The sequence below is a fragment of the Anomaloglossus baeobatrachus genome, chromosome 1 (assembly GCF_048569485.1).
Source record: "Anomaloglossus baeobatrachus isolate aAnoBae1 chromosome 1, aAnoBae1.hap1, whole genome shotgun sequence".
Taxonomy (NCBI): Eukaryota; Metazoa; Chordata; class Amphibia; order Anura; family Aromobatidae; genus Anomaloglossus; species Anomaloglossus baeobatrachus.
The window spans coordinates 605,123,926-605,142,049 of record NC_134353.1 but is presented as its reverse complement, the minus strand read 5'-3'; the positions used below and the strand labels follow the sequence as shown (position 1 = coordinate 605,142,049).

Here is an 18,124-nt window from a genome sequence, read left to right as displayed (position 1 = left end):
TCCGTGTCAAGAATCCTAACAGAGGCTCCACGGACCTTTTGATTTGTCTCTTTGATTGTCTGTCTGTCTCTCTTTCTCTTTTTTTGTCTGTCTCTGTCTGTCTTTCTGTCTTTGTCTGTCTCTCTCTGTCTCTTTCCCTGTCTGCCTTTTACTCTGTCTGTGCCTATGTCTGTCTGTCTATTTCTGTCTCTCTCTGTCTCTCCACTTACATATTATTACCTCACACATAAGCTTCTTATACTATGAATGTCCTTTGTTACTATAGCAACTAATCACTGCTGCTATTAATAACCTTTACCACGCAGCTCCATTGACTTTAATGGAGGCAGGTTTTTTGGAGAGTAACTGTAAAGCGCGGGGTTAAATTTTCCCGTCAAAACATAGTCTATGACGTTTCCTGAGTCACATGGGGCGTCTGTGCAAAATATCGTGATTGTAAATGCGATGATGCGGATTCCTTTAGCGGACATACATACACACACACACACACATATACACTCGGCTTTATATATTAGATTTTATTCACTTATATAACGTCATTAATCTCACAGCGCTTTACATACATCAGCAACACTATCCACTTTGGGGCTCTCAATCGAAATTCCCTACTAATGTGTTTTTGTAGTGGGGGAGTAAACTGGAGTACCCAGAGAAAACCCACGCAAACACAAGGCGAACATACAATCTCCTTGCAGATACTGTTCTTGGTGGGATATACATGTTCCTCATCCTGATAAGCAAAGAGAAGAAAAAAACCAGCTCACCCTTTCAGGAGATTAGAGTATCAGCCAAGAACGGTGCACGGACTTTTGGTAGTTAGACCTTACTACCACGAATTGCAGGGAGGAGGAGATAATCCAGCATCCAGTTCCAGAAATTTAAAACATCAGATTTTATTCAAAATTTCATTAAAATTCCATGTTCCATGGTTGCATTAAAAACGCATCATAGCAGGTGTAAAAAGGGAGGACGCGTTTCGGACGTATATGTCCTTAGTCATGTTCCTCATCCTGATATATATATATATCCCCATCCTTGTATATATGTCACATATGATTCATATCTTGTATTCAGCAATACCATATATCAGGGTTCTTTTTGATCCATAAAGCATACAGCCATGACCAAAAGTTTTGAGAATGCTACAAATATTAATTTTTACAAAGTCTACTGCTTACGTTTTTCTAATGGCAATTTGCATATACTCCAGAATGTCATAAAGAGTGATCAGCTTAACAGCAATTACTTGCAAAGTCAATATTGGCTAATTAAATTAACTTCAACCCCCAAAACACATTTCAACATCTTTGCATTCCGGCCTTAAAAGGAGTAGCTAACATTGTTTTAGTGATTGTTCAATTAACACAGGTGTGGGTGTTGATGAGGACAGGGCTGGCGATCAATCAGTCATGATTAAGTAAGAATGACACCACTGGACACTTTAAAAGGAGGCTGGTGCTTGGTATCATTATTTCTCTTCAGTTAACCTTGGTTATCTCTAAAGAAACACGTGCAGCCATCATTGCTCTGCACAAAAATGGCCTAACAGGGAAGAGTATCGCAGCTACAAAGATTGCACCTCAGTCAACAATCTATCGCATCATCAAGAACTTCAAGGAGGGAGCTTCCATTGTTGCCAAAAAGGCTCCCGTGCGCCCAAGAAGGACCAGCAAACACCAGGACCGTATCTTAAAACAGTTTCAGCTGCGGGATCGGACTACCAGCAGTGCCGAGCTAGCTCAGCAATGGTAGCAGGCTGGTGTGAATACTTCTGCACGCACTGTGCGGCGGAGACTGTTTGAGCAAGGCCTGGTTTAAAGGAGGGCAGCAAAGAAGCCACTTCTCTCCAGAAAAAACATCAGGGACTGACTGACATTCTGCAAAAGGTACAGGGAGTGGACTGCTGAGGACTGGGGTAAAGTCATTTTCTCAGATGAATCCCCTTTTCGATTGTTTGGGACATCTGGAAAACAGCTTATTAGGAGAAGAGGTGAGCGCTACCACCAGTCTTGTCTCATGCCAACTGTTAAGCATCCTGAAACGATTCATGTGTGGGGTTGCTTCTCAGCCAAGGGAATCGGCTCACTCACAGTCTTGCCTAAAAACACAGCCATGAATAAAGAATGGTACCAGAATGTCCTCCAAGAGCAACTTCTCCCAACTGTCCAAGAGCAGTTTGGCGCCCAACAATGCCTTTTCCAGCATGATGGAGCACCTTTCAATAAATCAAAGGTGATCACTAAATGGCTCATGAAACAAAACATAGAGATTTTGGGTCCATGGCCTGGAAACTCCCCAGATCTTATTCCCATTGAGAACTTGTGGGCAATCATCAAGAGACGGGTGGACAAAAACCAACAAATTCTGGCAAAATGCAAGCATTGCTTATGCAAGAATGGACAGCTATCAGTCAGGATTTGGTCCAGAAGTTGATTGAGAGCATGCCAGGGAGAATTGCAGAGGTCCTGAAGAAGAAGGGTCAACACTGCAAATATTGACTTGCTGCATTAACTCATTCTAACTGTCAATATAACCTTTTGGTACTCATAATATGATTGCAATTATATTTCTGTTTGTGATGTAAACATCAGACAAACACAATTAAAAACCAGAGGGCAACAGATCATGTGAAAATATAATTTTGGTGTCATTCTCAAAACTTTTGGCCATGACTGTACAATATCGTACTACAGCTATTAGAGTGCTTCTACTTAAATTATTAGCACCTTGACTTCTCACATAAAATGTGTGGTGTGGGTAAGAGCTTTGCGGGTCTTGTGCAATCCTGGCTAGTACTAGTCAAATACGCATCCCACTAGTGTTGTAAACTTAATTTCTGGCCTATTTTCAGCATGAAATCTGGGTGATATTTTTTGCAGTGCAATGAATACTAATGTAGCATATAATCTATGTAAACTCTCTACAGGTTCCTGAAATTAGGGATGAAGAATCCTATGCTCCTGAATCTGGTGGCTCATTTCTAGATTGGAAACCATCACGACCAGTCAGCAGGAGCAGCTCAGGTGCATCATCCAGAAAATGTATCTCAGCATTGCCTGCACGCGTTACAAGTGTAAGCACAGCTTCTGTGACTGTCTGCATACTTTCAGATTAACACTAATGTAATCCCATCTAATCATGTTTAATGATATAGTACTAGAAGAGGATGGTTGAATCATTCCTGATCTAAAGGCTGCAATATTGAAGCCAGACCTCTTGACGCAGGAAACACATCTGCCTGTCCTTGGACATATCTGCGTGCTTACTGGTGTGATTGTTATTACTAGGGATGATCGAATACCTCAAATATTCGGCTACCCCCATATTTGCCGAATGGGACGCCGCTATTCGACTATTTGCGAATATTCGATGCGCAATGTAAGTCTATGTGAAACCCGAATAGTTGCTATTCGGCAACTATTCGGGTTTCCCATAGACTTACATTGCGCATCGAATATTCGCATAGCAGCGACCTATTCGGCGGATATTCGCGAAGCCGAATATTACCAAATATTTGTGATATTCGATCATCCCTAGTTATTACCTTTTGTGGGTAAAGTGAAGAATCAGATCAGAACCCTTGTCAGATATTGACTGCTAATCTTAAGAATAGACAACATATGGATCTTTTCATAGTTTTTTGTTAACTATTTCATTTTTTACCATAACTGATTCTTCATAGTCTATTGACAGTGGAGTAAAATAGTGAAAGGATTATCACCTATTCTGATGGATATAGTCAAATATAGAGTTTGGCTACAATTGGCAGTTCTATAGACTATGACAAAGCAAGACATCCGCTCTATTCAGACAGGGTTCTGGGTCCTGTTATCAAGATTAGGGGGTGTCCCAATGGTCAAACACCCAGCAGTCGGCAAGTTATCACATATCCTATGACTGGAAGGGAATCTGTCTACAACTTTTTGCTTCCCAATCTGTGCTGAACATAAAGTGGGAACATGGACTGTTATTCCACGGCTTTGTCACTTCCTGGGCTCAGGCTTGCCAACCATCCAGTAATTCTGGAACAGGCCAGAAAATAGGGCACTTTTCCCCATGTCCGTAAATTTTTTTTTTACATATCTATGATTTTTTGAAGCTAGAAAACGTCTACAAATTTCTATGACTGTATTTATCACTCTCTTACAGTTCACAGTGAATTCAGCGAATGTCTTCATATAGGAATTATGGCCTGTAGACAAGTAAAATCTTAATGATTTATTCTAGTGATCTAATGTGTTGTCCATGATTTTTTTAAGAAACGAGAAACTGTCCAGAAAACATAAAAAATAAAGTTGGCAACTCTGCCTGGGCTTCTTGCTATAATTTTAATAAGAATGCTATTTTATCTGCTGCAGCTCTTCTAGTATTTTCAGAATCCCCACCTATGTCATTGATTGATGGCTTTCTGCCTACACTGTGTATACAATGAAAACTGCCAATCATTGCTTGGGGATAGGGATAGCTGGTGCTCATGAACATTGAGGATTTATAGCATAAGCTCAGGCTACAGAGGACTAGCAGAATTGCAGACTTTTATCAAAGCTACCAGTAAATGACCCAGAGCTGGAATCAGGGTCTCTGCTCTAACTTCGTACTGCTCTTAGGTGGGCAGTATAAACCTGGTGATGACAGAATCATTTTAGAAAATTGGGACAAACCCTTCAATAACATGTATTACCGTATATCCTAAACTATGTTCTTCAAACTCAGTCACTGGAAAGGCTCTCATGCTGCTTCGGGGATTTTATAAATATACGAGCTGGACACTTTTTTGTAAGATGCTTTTTGGTCACAAAACTATCTTCATTACTGGATAGGGAAGTAAAAGACAAGATAAAAAATACCTTCTTGGCTGCAAAAGTGCATATTTTTTCTATTTAACAATTTATACCCCAAATAGATTTTTATTAGCTGAGACAAATTTGAATCTTTATGTTATGTTCTTTGAGGTAAATTAAAAAAAAAAAAAAAAAAAGAAAACAGGCAGGGAAATGTTTTACCTGACAAAAAGAATCAGCTTTAATCCCACACTGTAATGTCTTTATTCTCTTTTGTGTCCTCCCCTGTCCAGGAGATGTGGTATAATCAGACCATGTCCCTGTATGGTCAGACACAGCCATTACACAGTACATAGCGGGGCATATATATAAGATTATCTCAGCACAGGAACATTTTTTTCCAATTGTGAAACTTATTATTATTTCAAGATTTGTTGATTAAAATTCACTTTAAAAATAACTTTGTTCTTGGGAAAAACCCCTTTAAAAGGGAACTGGTCACCTACTCACCTGGGCGGTCCGATACTGTAAGGTCTGATGGGCGTTGCTGCTCTTGGGTCTGTCGCCTCCTCTATCCTTGCGATTGCCATCCTTCTTGCTTCGTGTGAATGACACATCCCATGTCATCCACACAGTGCCCTCCTGTGCAAGGGCGTTTTATCTGCCCTACTGAGGGCAGAACAAAGTACTGTAATGCGTAGGCATGTGTAAAGGTCAAAGAACGTCCGTGCCTGTGCATTACAGTATTTTGTTCTGCCCTCATCACAGGAAGCAAGGGGGACGGCGATTGCAATGTTAGAGGAGGCGCCAGACCGGAGAGCAGCAACGCCCATCGGATCGAACCCTGTTGGTGCGCCCCGTTAGAGAGTAGGTGACAGATTCTCTTTAAGTTTTAATCCCTTTTAGTGATTCCTAAAAAATGTGGTCTCCCATCCCAACTTTATTTACTCAGATTTCCCGGTCAACAATATACAGCATTTGGGACTTATTATGATGTAGAAATAAAAACACAGGCATAAGTGCATACTCACTGAACGGAGGATCAAGAAATCTGCATGGGATAAAAGTTTAATGTGGAAATATTATCTGAAAACCCTTTATTATACCGTGACATAATTATTTATATCAAATGATGTAATTACTAAGAGATACAGCACATGTTCCTAATTGTCAATCTGCAATGGTCTCTCTATCTCTCTATCTATCTATCTATCGATCTTATTTCATTCATCCATCCATCCATCCATCCATCCATCCATTTATCTATAAATATCATAGGAGGTACTAAAATGTTCTTTCTCCTTCCAGGCAGATACTACTGAAGACAGTGTAAGCAAATTTTCCAGCACAGAGAAAGCGTACAAGATAGTCCTCGCTGGGGATGCTGCTGTTGGGAAGTCTAGTTTTCTCATGAGACTTTGTAAAAATGAGTTTCGAGGCAACACCAGTGCAACTCTAGGTATGTTACTACAACCATATGAAATGTTATACCAGTAGCTAAGCTGGAGTAGATAAGACTGCAGTGAAGCTTATGTACAGGGACAGTTTATAGAAAATGTAGGCCCCACTATCTCATCATTTATAACAGTTGTTCTTGTAATTTTAATGTTCAGACTGACATACAATACCAAATAACGTAACCATGCAAAGCCCACACAACACAACAGTTTAGTGCCCTAAAATACCACCATGTTATGCCTAAATAATGCTGCCAAATCCAAGTAATGCTAAGATATATAGCACTACCATATAATTAATAAAATATCAAGTTATTCTAATAGCCCATCACATCAAACTGCCAATTAATGATCAGGTATGACTCTTGGAGAATGCATAAATGATGGTGTCATTAATGGTATGATCCTGGTGGTCTAGGGGAGTGATGAGAATATTGGTGTAGTGCCTAATGATCTACATCAGGGATGAAAGCACTTTTTTTCACCTGTCCCAGGCTCCTGAACCATATCAGTCTGTCTGAAGCTAATCATTTTCAGTTACCCTTTCTCTCTGATACTGTAATTGTCACCAGTAGTGTAATCCATCATTATACTAGAAGCTATTCCAAGTTCCCCCATGCTGCCTGTCCCTGGTATCTGCATGATATCAGAAAAGCAGTGATCATCCAAAGATTGATGGAGTTTTACACTTCTTACTTTAGTTGTTCAAACAAATAAAATAGTAATTAAGAATTTTACAGTGTAGCCGTCATTTAATTATTTTTTCCCATTAATCAAAGGTACACATGAAAATGAGAAACTTTGTACTATATCTTATAAAAAAGATCTGCTTCTTTATCCTCCTGAACTGATTTGTTCTCAAAAAATTCAATTCAATGGTTCTCTGAATGCAGACGTTCCCATTACTGAGATAGATGATATTTGGTGCTCATAACGTTCAATGCAATAACTATGTAAGTGTTGTTTCAGGAGAACTTGCAGCAGAATGTCTGTGTCTGCCTCTAGTTCCTCTATCCTCACCTCTCCATAGAATTTTATAAGCACCAGCTGTCAACTCCTATTTCAGTAATAAGAAAGTATTTCTTCACTGAAAACTAATTTTTACCCATGAATTGGGAGTGATAGATCCATCCAGGAAGAGAAAGAAGCAGATTTGTCTCATAAAATTTATTATAAAGTTGCTTATTTTCATGTATACTATTGATTTAGGAAATAAAAATTAAAATGATGGTTACAATATTCCATCTGTTGCATTCTAGTGCTGCTGTATTCTAGGTGTCATTTGCTGCATGTTGCTTGTGTCTCACTCATGTTACCCTATGTGGCCTAAGCCATTCACTGCACTAGTTTGGGCCGTTGGATTTTAGCTGATGGATCATGGATGCAGCTACAATCTGGACAGAATAGCTCATATTTTATCTCAGCAGTAGACTAAAGGCCGCTTTACACGCTGCGATATCGTGAGCGATATCGCTAGCGTGCGTACCCGCCCCCATCGGTTGTGCGACACGGGCAAATCGCTGCCCGTGGCGCACAACATCGCGCGGACCCGTCACACTACTTACCTGCTTAGCGACATCGCTGTGACCGGCGAACCACCTTCTTTCTAAGGGGGCGGTTCGTTCAGCGTCACAGCGACGTCACAGCAGCGTCACCGAACCGCCGCCCAATAGAAGCGGAGATGAGCGGGATGTAACATCCCGCCCACCTCCTTCCTTCCTCATTGCGGGTGGCCTGCAGGTAAGGTGAGGTTCCTCGTTCCTGCGGTGTCACACATAGCGATGTGTGCTGCCGCAGGAGCGACGAACTACTTCGTACACCGAGCAGCAGCGATATTCGAGAATAGGGGGGGCATGTCACCGATGAGTGATTTTGACCGTTTTTGCAACGATTCAAAATCGCTCATAGGTGTCACACGCAAATACATCGCTAAAGCAACCGGATGTGCGTCACAAATTCCGTGACCCCAACGAGATCGCTTGAGCAATTTCGCAGCGTGTAAAGCGGCCTTTAGTCTATATTGAATGAAATAACTTCCATTTTTTTCAATTTCCTTTTTATAATTAGGTGTTGATTTTCAAATGAAGACCTTGGTGGTGGATGGGGAACCAGCAATATTACAATTGTGGGATACAGCGGGTCAAGAAAGGTGAAGCATCCAAAATTTTATAGTTATATCTCATATTTATGTCATATACTATCTGGTCCCTAATACTCCCTTTACTCTTTTGTTGCCATTAATTCATGAAGTGCTATATTTTTTGGACTATAAAACCTTCTTAGATTCTTAGGCTCCGTGCACACATTGAGTATTTGGTGAGATTTTTACCTCAGTATTTGTAGCCAAAACCAGTAGTGGGTGATAAATACAGAAATGGTGCCCGTGTTTCTATTATACTTGTCTTCCGATTGCTCCACTCCTGGTTTTGGCTACAAATACTGAGGTAAAAATCACCAATTACTCAATGTGTGAATGTGACCTAAGAGAAAAATCTTGTTTAAAACTGTGATCCTTAGGCCCCATGCACACATTGAGTGCTTGGTAAGTTTTTTACCTCAGTATTTGTGAGACAAAACCAGGAGTGGGTAATAAATACAGAAGTGGAGCCCGTGTGTCTATTATACTCTTCCTCTGAATGTCCCAAACCTAGTTTTGACTTACAAATACTGAGGGAAAAATCTCACCAAATACTCAACATGTGCATGACGTCTAAGAGAAAAATCTTGTTAAAATCTGTGATTCTTAGACCACTTGCTCGCGTTATTTGATGATTTTTTTTACCTCAGTATTTGTAAGTCAAAACCAGTAGTGGGACAATCAGAGGAAGAGTATAATAGACACACGGGCACCAATTCTGTATTTATCACCCTCTCCTGGTTTTGGCTACAAATTCTGAGGTAAAAAACTCCCCAAATACTCAACATGTGCATGAGGTCTAAGAGAGAAATCTTGATTTTGACTGTAATTCTCAGGCCATGTGCACACTTTGAGTATTTAGTGAGTTTTTTACCTCAGTATTTGTAGTCAAAACCAGGAGTGGGTGATAAATAGAGTTGGTGCCATGTGTCTATTATAATTTTCCTCTGATTGTCCCACTCCTGGTTTTGCCAACAAATACTAAGGTAAAAAACTCACCAAGTACTCAATGTGTGCACGAGGCCTAATGCGGGCGTCACACGGGACGATAAATCGTGCGATCGCATAAGCGATCGCACCCGCCCCCGTTGTTTGTGCGTCACAGGCAATTAGTTGCCCGTGGCACACAGTCGGTAACCCCCTTTCACACGTACTTACCTCCCGGGCGACGTCGCTGTGGGCGGCGAACATCCTCTTCCTGAAGGGGGAGGGACGTTCGGCGTCACAGCGACGTCACACAGCGGCTGGCCAATAGAAGCGGAGGGGCGGAGATGAGCGGGACGTAAACATCCCGCCCACCTCCTTTCGTCCGCATTGCCGGCGGGACGCAGGTAAGCTGTGTTCGTCGCTCCCGGAGTGTCACACGGAGCGATATTTGCTGCCACGGGAGCGACGAACAACCGGCGCGCAGAAGGAGGAACGAGATTATGAAAATGAACGACGTGTCAACGAGCAACGATAAGGTGAGTTTTTTTTGCTCGTTCACAGTCGTTCGGAGGTGTCACACGGTACGATATCTCTGACGATGCCGGATGTGCGTCACTAACGACGTTACCCCGACGACATATCGCCAGATTTATCGTACCGTGTGATGCCCGCATAAGGATCACAGATCTTAACACAGTTTTTCTCTTAGACCTCATGCACATGTTTAGTATTTGGTGAGTTTTTTACCTCAGTATGTGCACTTGGCCTTATAGTTTAGTTTTCGACAGATCAGCTGCTACATAATTTTTAGTCATGCATGTGTCCCTCCGAATGACACCGGCTGTGATTAGCATGTCAGTACCAGGTGACGAAGCAGTGAGTTACCGTATATCAGAACACATCACAGGACTCAGTGAATGTCAGCTTCATCTATAACTACCGCCATTGTATATTGTCACGGGGGGGGTAGTAAATGTGACGCCCTGGCCTATCAGGTTGTCACAGGGTATTGTGCAATCTGCCCTTCTGTGCAATATCCACCTCCTCCTTGGTTATGGGTCGCTAACCAGTGGTGCTGCCAAAACCAGCTAACCAAAATCCTAGGAACACTCTGCACCACACCCACCAGACACACCAGTGGACGGCCTGAGTGGAGTAGGGTCGCCCACTTGGGGGGTTGGTAAGGGGAGGTCAGAAGTGTCAGGAGAAGGCCAGTGTAGTGTTGGACGTTAGGAGAGAGGATGTCAGGAGCTGGGCTCCTTCGAAGTACTAGGTAGCAGACGGTGGTCTGGGCCTGGTAGGAGCTGGACCCCCGGTTGCAAGAGATCGTGACAAGGGGCACGGTATTGTCGTGGAAGACAGCTGGCGGCCTTGTACCATCACTGGGCTGGGATCAGGTCACGACTGGGTACGTGAACCCTAGGTCAGAAAGTAGCTTCAGGCAACCTGACAATTCACCCGATGAGAACGGAGCTTTCAAGATCCGCTCACCACCTGCTCCAAAATCGGGGCACTAGCGCAACGAGGGGGATAGGACTTTCCACTAAAACGGTCCAGGAAATCTCAAGCATGAACCCTGAGAGCAAGCTCCCTCAGTTAGCCCCACTGGGAAGCAGGACCCGACTAGTTTCAAGCTATAGGGGCCAACTAGAAGAGAACAAGGTGCCAAGGGAAAGGTCACAGATCATCAGGCAACACCAGCAAAAACGGGACCCAGGCGTGCTCCCCCTCAGAGGCAGCGGTGTCCAGAACTTTGGTTTACTAAGTTGTCGGTGTCAGCTTTATAGACTGAGTATGAAAGTGACCCTTACCTCCCCAATGGCACGTCCCGCCACCATCAAAGAGTCCCGTGGCATTCCCCATACCCATGGAGGGGTTAAACACCTGACTGCCCACTCCATCGCCACTGGGTACTCCCAGCTGCAGCGGTGGTACTCCACCTTACTACACACCACGGGTGGTGTCACAAACTTTAGATACATCATCCCCTGTAAATACCCCCTTTATTTGAGTGGCTGCACGACCCCCGGGTCCGGACGCCCCTCGAGCCACCGCGGATCCAGATCCGAGCAGCCCGGCTGCTGCCGCGGGGGCGGAACATAAATGTCTGCTGAAGGAAGGAATGGGTTTACGGGGGCTAGACAAAACCTGTACTGGAAAACAGGATGCATGCACAAAAGGGCTGCTTCTAGTGGGGGGATGTGGAATTTAGGAGATACTGGAGGTGTACATTATGGGGAAAGGGCTCTGTTTATATGTATAGCTGTGTATTATGTGTGTGCTGTGTGTGTATATAATGTACTTGCTTCAGAGAAACACTAATGGAGCTGACGGTTAACTTTTAACTCCCACAAAAATGATGTTGACCCCTCTACTTCATTACATAACCACACAAGTTTTAATTAGTAGAAGATATGTTTTTCCTATTTTTTGTTGTATAAATCTACGGGTACATCTTATAGAAAGGTGCCCCCTATAGTCCAAAAAGTACAGTTATCTTGAAGACTGATTGAGAAATTACATTTTATTATAGAACTTTGGTAAAAAAAAAGGTAGATTTACAAGTATTAACAAAATCACTAACTTTGTTGTTTCAGATTTAGGAGCATTGCAAAGTCTTACTTTAGAAGAGCAGACGGAGTTTTGCTTCTCTATGATGTGACTTGTGAGAAGAGCTTCTTGAATGTGAGGGAATGGATAGATATGATTGAGGTAATATCATAGTAGCTCAATATATACAGGCATGTACAATCTTGCATACAGGTATATAGCTAAATCTAAAGGTAAATGTAACATGTCATCTGATTCATGCTGCCTAAGGCCTCTGTCACACATACGTGAAAATCACGCACGTGCCGCGAGACACGTATTTTCCCTGCGTGTTGCGTTTGTAAGTACGTGTCTCCGGTACGTGCGGGCCACATGTGTTCTACGTGTGCTATCCGCGATAACACACGGAAAACCGGTAATTTGCATACTCACGTGGTCCTTGCTGCTGTCCAGCATCTTCGGTCTACGGTCCTGCCGACTCCCCGCTGCTGCTTCCGGCCGCAGTGAAGTGAATATTAAATGAGCATAATGAGCGGCGGTCGGAAGCAAGTGACAGCAGAGACAGGAGGGCTGGAGAAGGTGAGTAAAGATTTGTTATTTTTTTCTCTGACACGTGAGTTTTCTCCGGCGCGTGTCACACGGGACCGCATCCACACTACATCCTTGTGTTACGGGTGCGGGCCGTGTGACACCCGTGATGCCGGAGAAAAACAGACATGTCAGTGTGAGAAACACACAGACACACGTAAGTACGGAACAGACACATGTACTTACGTGTGTCCAAACCATTAGGAATACATAAGTCCACGTGTGTACGTATCTCCGGTACGTGAGAAAACTTTCAAACACGTATCGGAGGCACGAACGTGTGACAGAGGCCTAAACCAATTGGGAAGGAGTTAGAGATCTAGCCATAGATCATAGCTAAAGAAGAGGTTACTGACTCTTCCCAGCTGCTACTGGTGATTGAGAGGTATCTCCATCTACATAGGGAGAGACCTGTCAATCACAGACAGCAGGGATGGGGACCGAGCTGGACTGGTCTCAGCTATGGTCCCCGGCCAGATCTCTAACCCATACTCAGCCGGGGGATTTTTAATTTTGCGGTTTTGTTCTTTTCTATCCTTATTTGAAGAGGCATAGCTTTTTTTATTTCTCTGTCGACATAGCTGTGTGAAGGTTTGTTTTTTGTGAGACGAGTTGTATTTTTTTTATGACACCATCCATTTTATCATGTGATGTACTGGAAAGCAAGAAAACATTCCAAGTGTGGCAAAATAGAGAAAAAAAAAATGCAATACTGCACTTTTTTTTAAAAATCTACAATGTTTCATTTATGATGAAAATGACCTGGTCGTATGATTCTCCACTTCAGTACAATTATGAAGATACCAATCAGGCTTAGGTTTTGTTTTCTTTAAGTGGTGAATTTTTTTTTATCAATTTGTAACAAAAAAGAAGTTTGCTTGTTTTGCCGTTTTTTTAATTCTGCAAACGTTTTCAGTTTTTTGGGTTATGTGGCTGCTTGAGGACTTATTTTTTGTGCCCTGAGACAATGTTTTTATAGATATCACTTTGGGATAGAAACAGTGTTTTGATTGCCTAATTTTTTCTGTTGTTGTGGGGGCCGAAAAACTGCATGTCAAGTGTTTTGATTTTTGTCACCTAATTACTCATTTACCGAGTCCGTTAATTTAGATTATACTTTGATAGATTTGACTTATATGAACATAGCAATTCGAAATATGTGTATTTTTGAATGTTTTTCATTTCCCAATTTTTAAGGAGGGAAAAGTGGGGTGATTTGAACTTTTTTTTTAAATTTCTTTTTTATCTTAGTTCCCTTAAGGAACCTAAACCTGCAACCATCCGGTCACTTGTGCTATATACAGAAATGCCACAACACTGCTGTATATAGCAAAAATAATAGTCTATGAATGCCACTGTAGTAACGTCATGACAGGCATGGGGGGGGGGGGGTCTTCAGCAAACCCTCTTATATCATTGCAAAACATCGATCAGGTCACCATGCATTTGCGCTGTAAATGTCTCTGTCAGAGATTGACTGCGGCATTTAATTCGTTAACAGCTCCAGCCACGACTGTTAAAGGCAGATGATGGCTTAATGTCACAGTCATCATCTGTTGGGAAACATACTGGTTCTGATTGCGAGCCTGCATCAAGGTCAGGAAGACGGCATATGATGTACCAGTATATGTTATGTCAGTAAGGGGTTAAGTTACCATATTTTTCGTTTTATAAGACGCACCCCAAATTCAGAGGAAAAAAAAGGTAAAAAAAAATAAATATATGGGGTCTGTTTTATAATCCGGTAGTGTCTTACCGCTGTGCTGGGGTTTCAGGCTCTGCTTCACTTGGCTCTGCTCTGTGCTGCTCGGTTTTGTCCTGGCTCTGCTCCATGCTGCTTTGCTCCGTGCTGGCTCTGCTCCGTGCTGGCTCTGCTCTTAGCTGCTCTGCTCCATTCTGGCTCTGCTCCATGCTGGCTCTGCTCTGCTCCGCTCCATGCTGGCTCTGCTCTGTTCTGGCTCTGCTCTGTGCTGCTCTGCTCCATGCTGGCTCTACTCTGCTCCATGCTGGCTCTGCTCTGCTCCGTGCTGGCTCTGCTCCGTGCTGGCTCTGCTCTGTGCTGGCTCTGCTCTGTGCTGGCTCTGCTCTGTGCCCCGTGCTGGCTCTGCCCCATGCTGCCTCTGCCTTGCCCGTGCTGGCACTGCTCTGCTCCATGCTGGCTCTGCTGTTCCCCGTGCTGGCTCTGTCCTAGCTGGCTCTGCCTTGCCCCGTGCTGACTCTGCTCTGCCCCATGCTGGCTCTGTTCTGTGAGGGGGGGCGGTGAGGCACGGGTTATTCTGAAGATGTGCTTCAAACAAATGGCGCCCGGAGGCAGCGCGTGCGCGGATGGAGCTCTTGAGCCATTATTTGAAGTCCTTACCACTGACATCGTCAGAATAGCTTATACCTTGCTGGCTGCCGCCGTTGACGACCACAGCAGAAGCGACGGTCGCCACTGACCACAGCAGAATCGCCGGACACTGCCGACCACAGCAGCTCCACCGGCCACCGCACAGAGCCCCTGCCTCTTGTGACCGCTCTCAATCACCACCTTGTAAGCTACATTCGGATTTTAAGACGCACCCCTCATTTTACTCCCAAATTTTTGGGAGGAAAAGTGCATGTTATAATCTGAAAAATATGGTATATATTAATAATATACCTGTTTGCAATTGTGCAGCTAGTCTGCAAATCATACTTCCCGTGGTTTGGGCAGCATAAATCAAATAACAGTTTCCCTTTAAGTTAAAATTCTTTTTAGACTGAGTAACAGTAGTTTGTTAGACCCACCCAGAAACTATGACATGACATCAATTATGGCATTGACTAATACACGAATTAAAAAAAACTTCCCATGTATGCATTTTAAAAAATGTGCTTAAGGCTAAGACCGCACTTTGCGTTTCCACCTGCGTTTCAGCTGCTTTTTAGGTCCGTTTTGAACTGCACCTTTTTCATGCCAAAAGTCATGCGTTTTGATTTTACAGCAAAGTGAATGGTAAATGTTGATTTTCAGACCCCACTTTGAGTTTCTAAACGCTGTGTTTAATTTGCATATTTTGTGGCAAAAACCATGCGTTCAAAGAAGCAACATGTCAATTGTTTTTGCCATTTTGGCTGCGTTTTGCTAACATTGAAGTCAATGAGAAATGGCAAAAACCAAGATTCCTTCAAATTCCTGCGTTTTACCTGCTTTTTATGTGCAAGAAACATGCGTTTTAGACTACCAAAACGCATGCTTTTTGGACATTAAAATAATGATTTCATATGTCCCTTTACACACACACTAGTCCGACAAATAAATTTAAAAATAATAATAATTTATTGCTATTTTTGCAATAAATAGTATATTACCGCTATAATTTTATTCAATATTTCTATTTTCTTTATTATTTCTAAAATTCTATGTGTTCCCTTTTTTTCACTTTTTTCATTGTGTTTGACTGATTAAACTTTAGTTAGCAGTGTCTTGATGTTCAAAACGCATCTGTCAAAACGCAGGTGAAAAAGCATGTAAAAAGCACTGAAAACGCATCTAAAACGCGGTAAATACGCATGAGTTTTCAGCGCTAAATTTCTGAAAAAGGCAACTTTGGTCAAATCAATTAAGCCCAAAACGTGCGTTTAGAACTGCAAGTAGCACGACGCAAAGTGCGGTCTTAGCCTAAAGCATATAAAAATATATGAGCTAAAGTACGTGAAAAAAAAACCAGACAAAATATAATGCATCAAGACTTGAGACAGACATTATTGCATTTGTGCCTTTTTTGCTTTGTTTTTGTTTTCACCTGTTTTTTATTTGCACCATTTTCTTCCTTTAATTTAATTCTATTTTCCATGTATGTTATTATGGGTGGAGTTTAAAGATTCCAGATGTTTAATTCATGAAATTGCGACTTTGTAAAAAGTTGATAAATCTTTGATCCACTGCATTACGATCCTGTCCCCTTATTTTATGTACATCTGAGATTTTTGCTCAAATCTTGTGACATTTTAGCTCATAATTCAACTTTTTGTGCTCAAAAGTTGCAAAAAAAGGGTAAAGACAAGAAAAAGAGCATTCTTGATTCTGTGCAAATTTTAGGAACCAAATCCACCAGTTTGAAGAACTTGGTCATCAAAGAATATGAAACCCAAAGGACTTTAGAAAAAATGCAAATAATCAAGAGGACCAAGAATGTTCAAAGGGTTTATTGCCCACAACGTGTATGACTTTTTTGCCAAAATATTTTTCATGTGTGGAGTTGAATAAACCCATTTATTTTTTTTTTCCAAATTTTGGTTCCGTTACTTTTACTGTCGTTTGGGTATCTCTAGGGATAGTTCCAACCTAATTATAATGTGCACCTAACCTGTCTATGCTGAATGATTGGAGCGTGTGGTGTTAAATGTATATATTTTTTTAAATTACCACTACAGGTGTATATACCATTTACTGTAATTTGTCATGTTACTTTGCAGGATTCCACAAATGACAGTATACCTATCATGATGGTTGGGAATAAAGCTGATCTCCGACAAACACTCTCAGAACAAGGTCATAAATGCGTACCCACCAGTTATGGAGAGAAGCTATCCATGGTGAGTGTCAAAAGCAAAACAAGAAAATACAGTAAGAAAACTGAAATGAGATGCTTAAAGGGAATCGAATGCTTCTCAAGGATTAAAGTACTTTTCTTGCCGGCAGCAGGGTTTGAAGTGTTGGCACTGGGCAAGTTCCAAACATTAATAACTTGCAGATCAACCCCATATCTTTAGGTTAATAGCGTTTTTCATGTTACACTGAAGTGACAGAGCTGCTGTGTTTCCGCAACATCCGATAACTTCCTGCCGCCAGTGACAGCTGATTGAAGGGGCTGCAGGGCGTCACCCACCCCACTGGTCAGAAATATATGGCAGATCATAGAGTAAAGGCCGCTTTACATGCTGCGACATCGCTCAAGCGATCTCGTTGGGGTCACGGAATTTGTGACGCACATCCGGTCGCTTTAGCGATGTCTTTGCGTGTGACACCTATGAGCGATTTTGAATCGTCGCAAAAACGGTCAAAATCCCTCATCGGTGACATGCCCCCCTATTCTTGATTATCGCTGCTGCTCGGTGTACGAAGTAGTTTGTTGCTCCTGCGGCAGCACACATCGCTATGTGTGACGCCGTAAGAACGAGGAACCTCACCTTACCTACTGCCGCCCGCAATGCGGAAGGAAGGAGGTGGGCGGGATGTTACGTCCCACTCATCTCCGCTCCTCCGCTTCTATTGGGTGGCGGTTCAGTGACGCTGCCGTGACGTCACTGTGACGCTGAATGAACCGCCCCCTTAGAAAGGAGGCGGTTCGCCAGTCACAGCGACGTCGCAGAGCAGGTATGTGCGTGTGCGCTGCCATACCAATAATGTTCGCTACGGCAGCGATCACACGATATTGCATGTACGATGGGGGTGGGTGCTTTAGCGCTCGACATCGCTAGCAATTGCTAGCGATGTCGTAGCATGTAAAGCGGCCTATAGGCCATCAATATAAAAGTAGTTGGCAACCTCTTTAAAAGATGTTTGATGAAACTATAGGATCCGATTTATGCAACAATATACAGTATATTTAAAGATAGAAGTAAAGGTCAATTATTTTCTGTATCAAATTTCTTTTTTGTGATGGTAAAAGTGTTATGGTATCTTGAAAACAGCCCTAAGCTGAGAAGCATTTTGAGTG

At 42.5% G+C, this 18,124-nt stretch overlaps 1 protein-coding gene across 1 annotated transcript in view; it reads left to right on the top strand.

Annotated features, from left to right (window-relative positions):
• RASEF (RAS and EF-hand domain containing) overlaps nt 1-18,124 on the top strand; it is a 128,979-nt gene that overhangs the window by 96,951 nt on the left and 13,904 nt on the right. Inside the window, exons 11-15 of the mRNA XM_075340344.1 lie at nt 2,927-3,073; nt 6,090-6,240; nt 8,306-8,387; nt 11,900-12,014; nt 16,881-17,000. Of these exons, the coding sequence (XP_075196459.1) occupies nt 2,927-3,073; nt 6,090-6,240; nt 8,306-8,387; nt 11,900-12,014; nt 16,881-17,000 (615 nt within the window). The remainder of the gene's footprint in view (nt 1-2,926; nt 3,074-6,089; nt 6,241-8,305; nt 8,388-11,899; nt 12,015-16,880; nt 17,001-18,124) is intronic.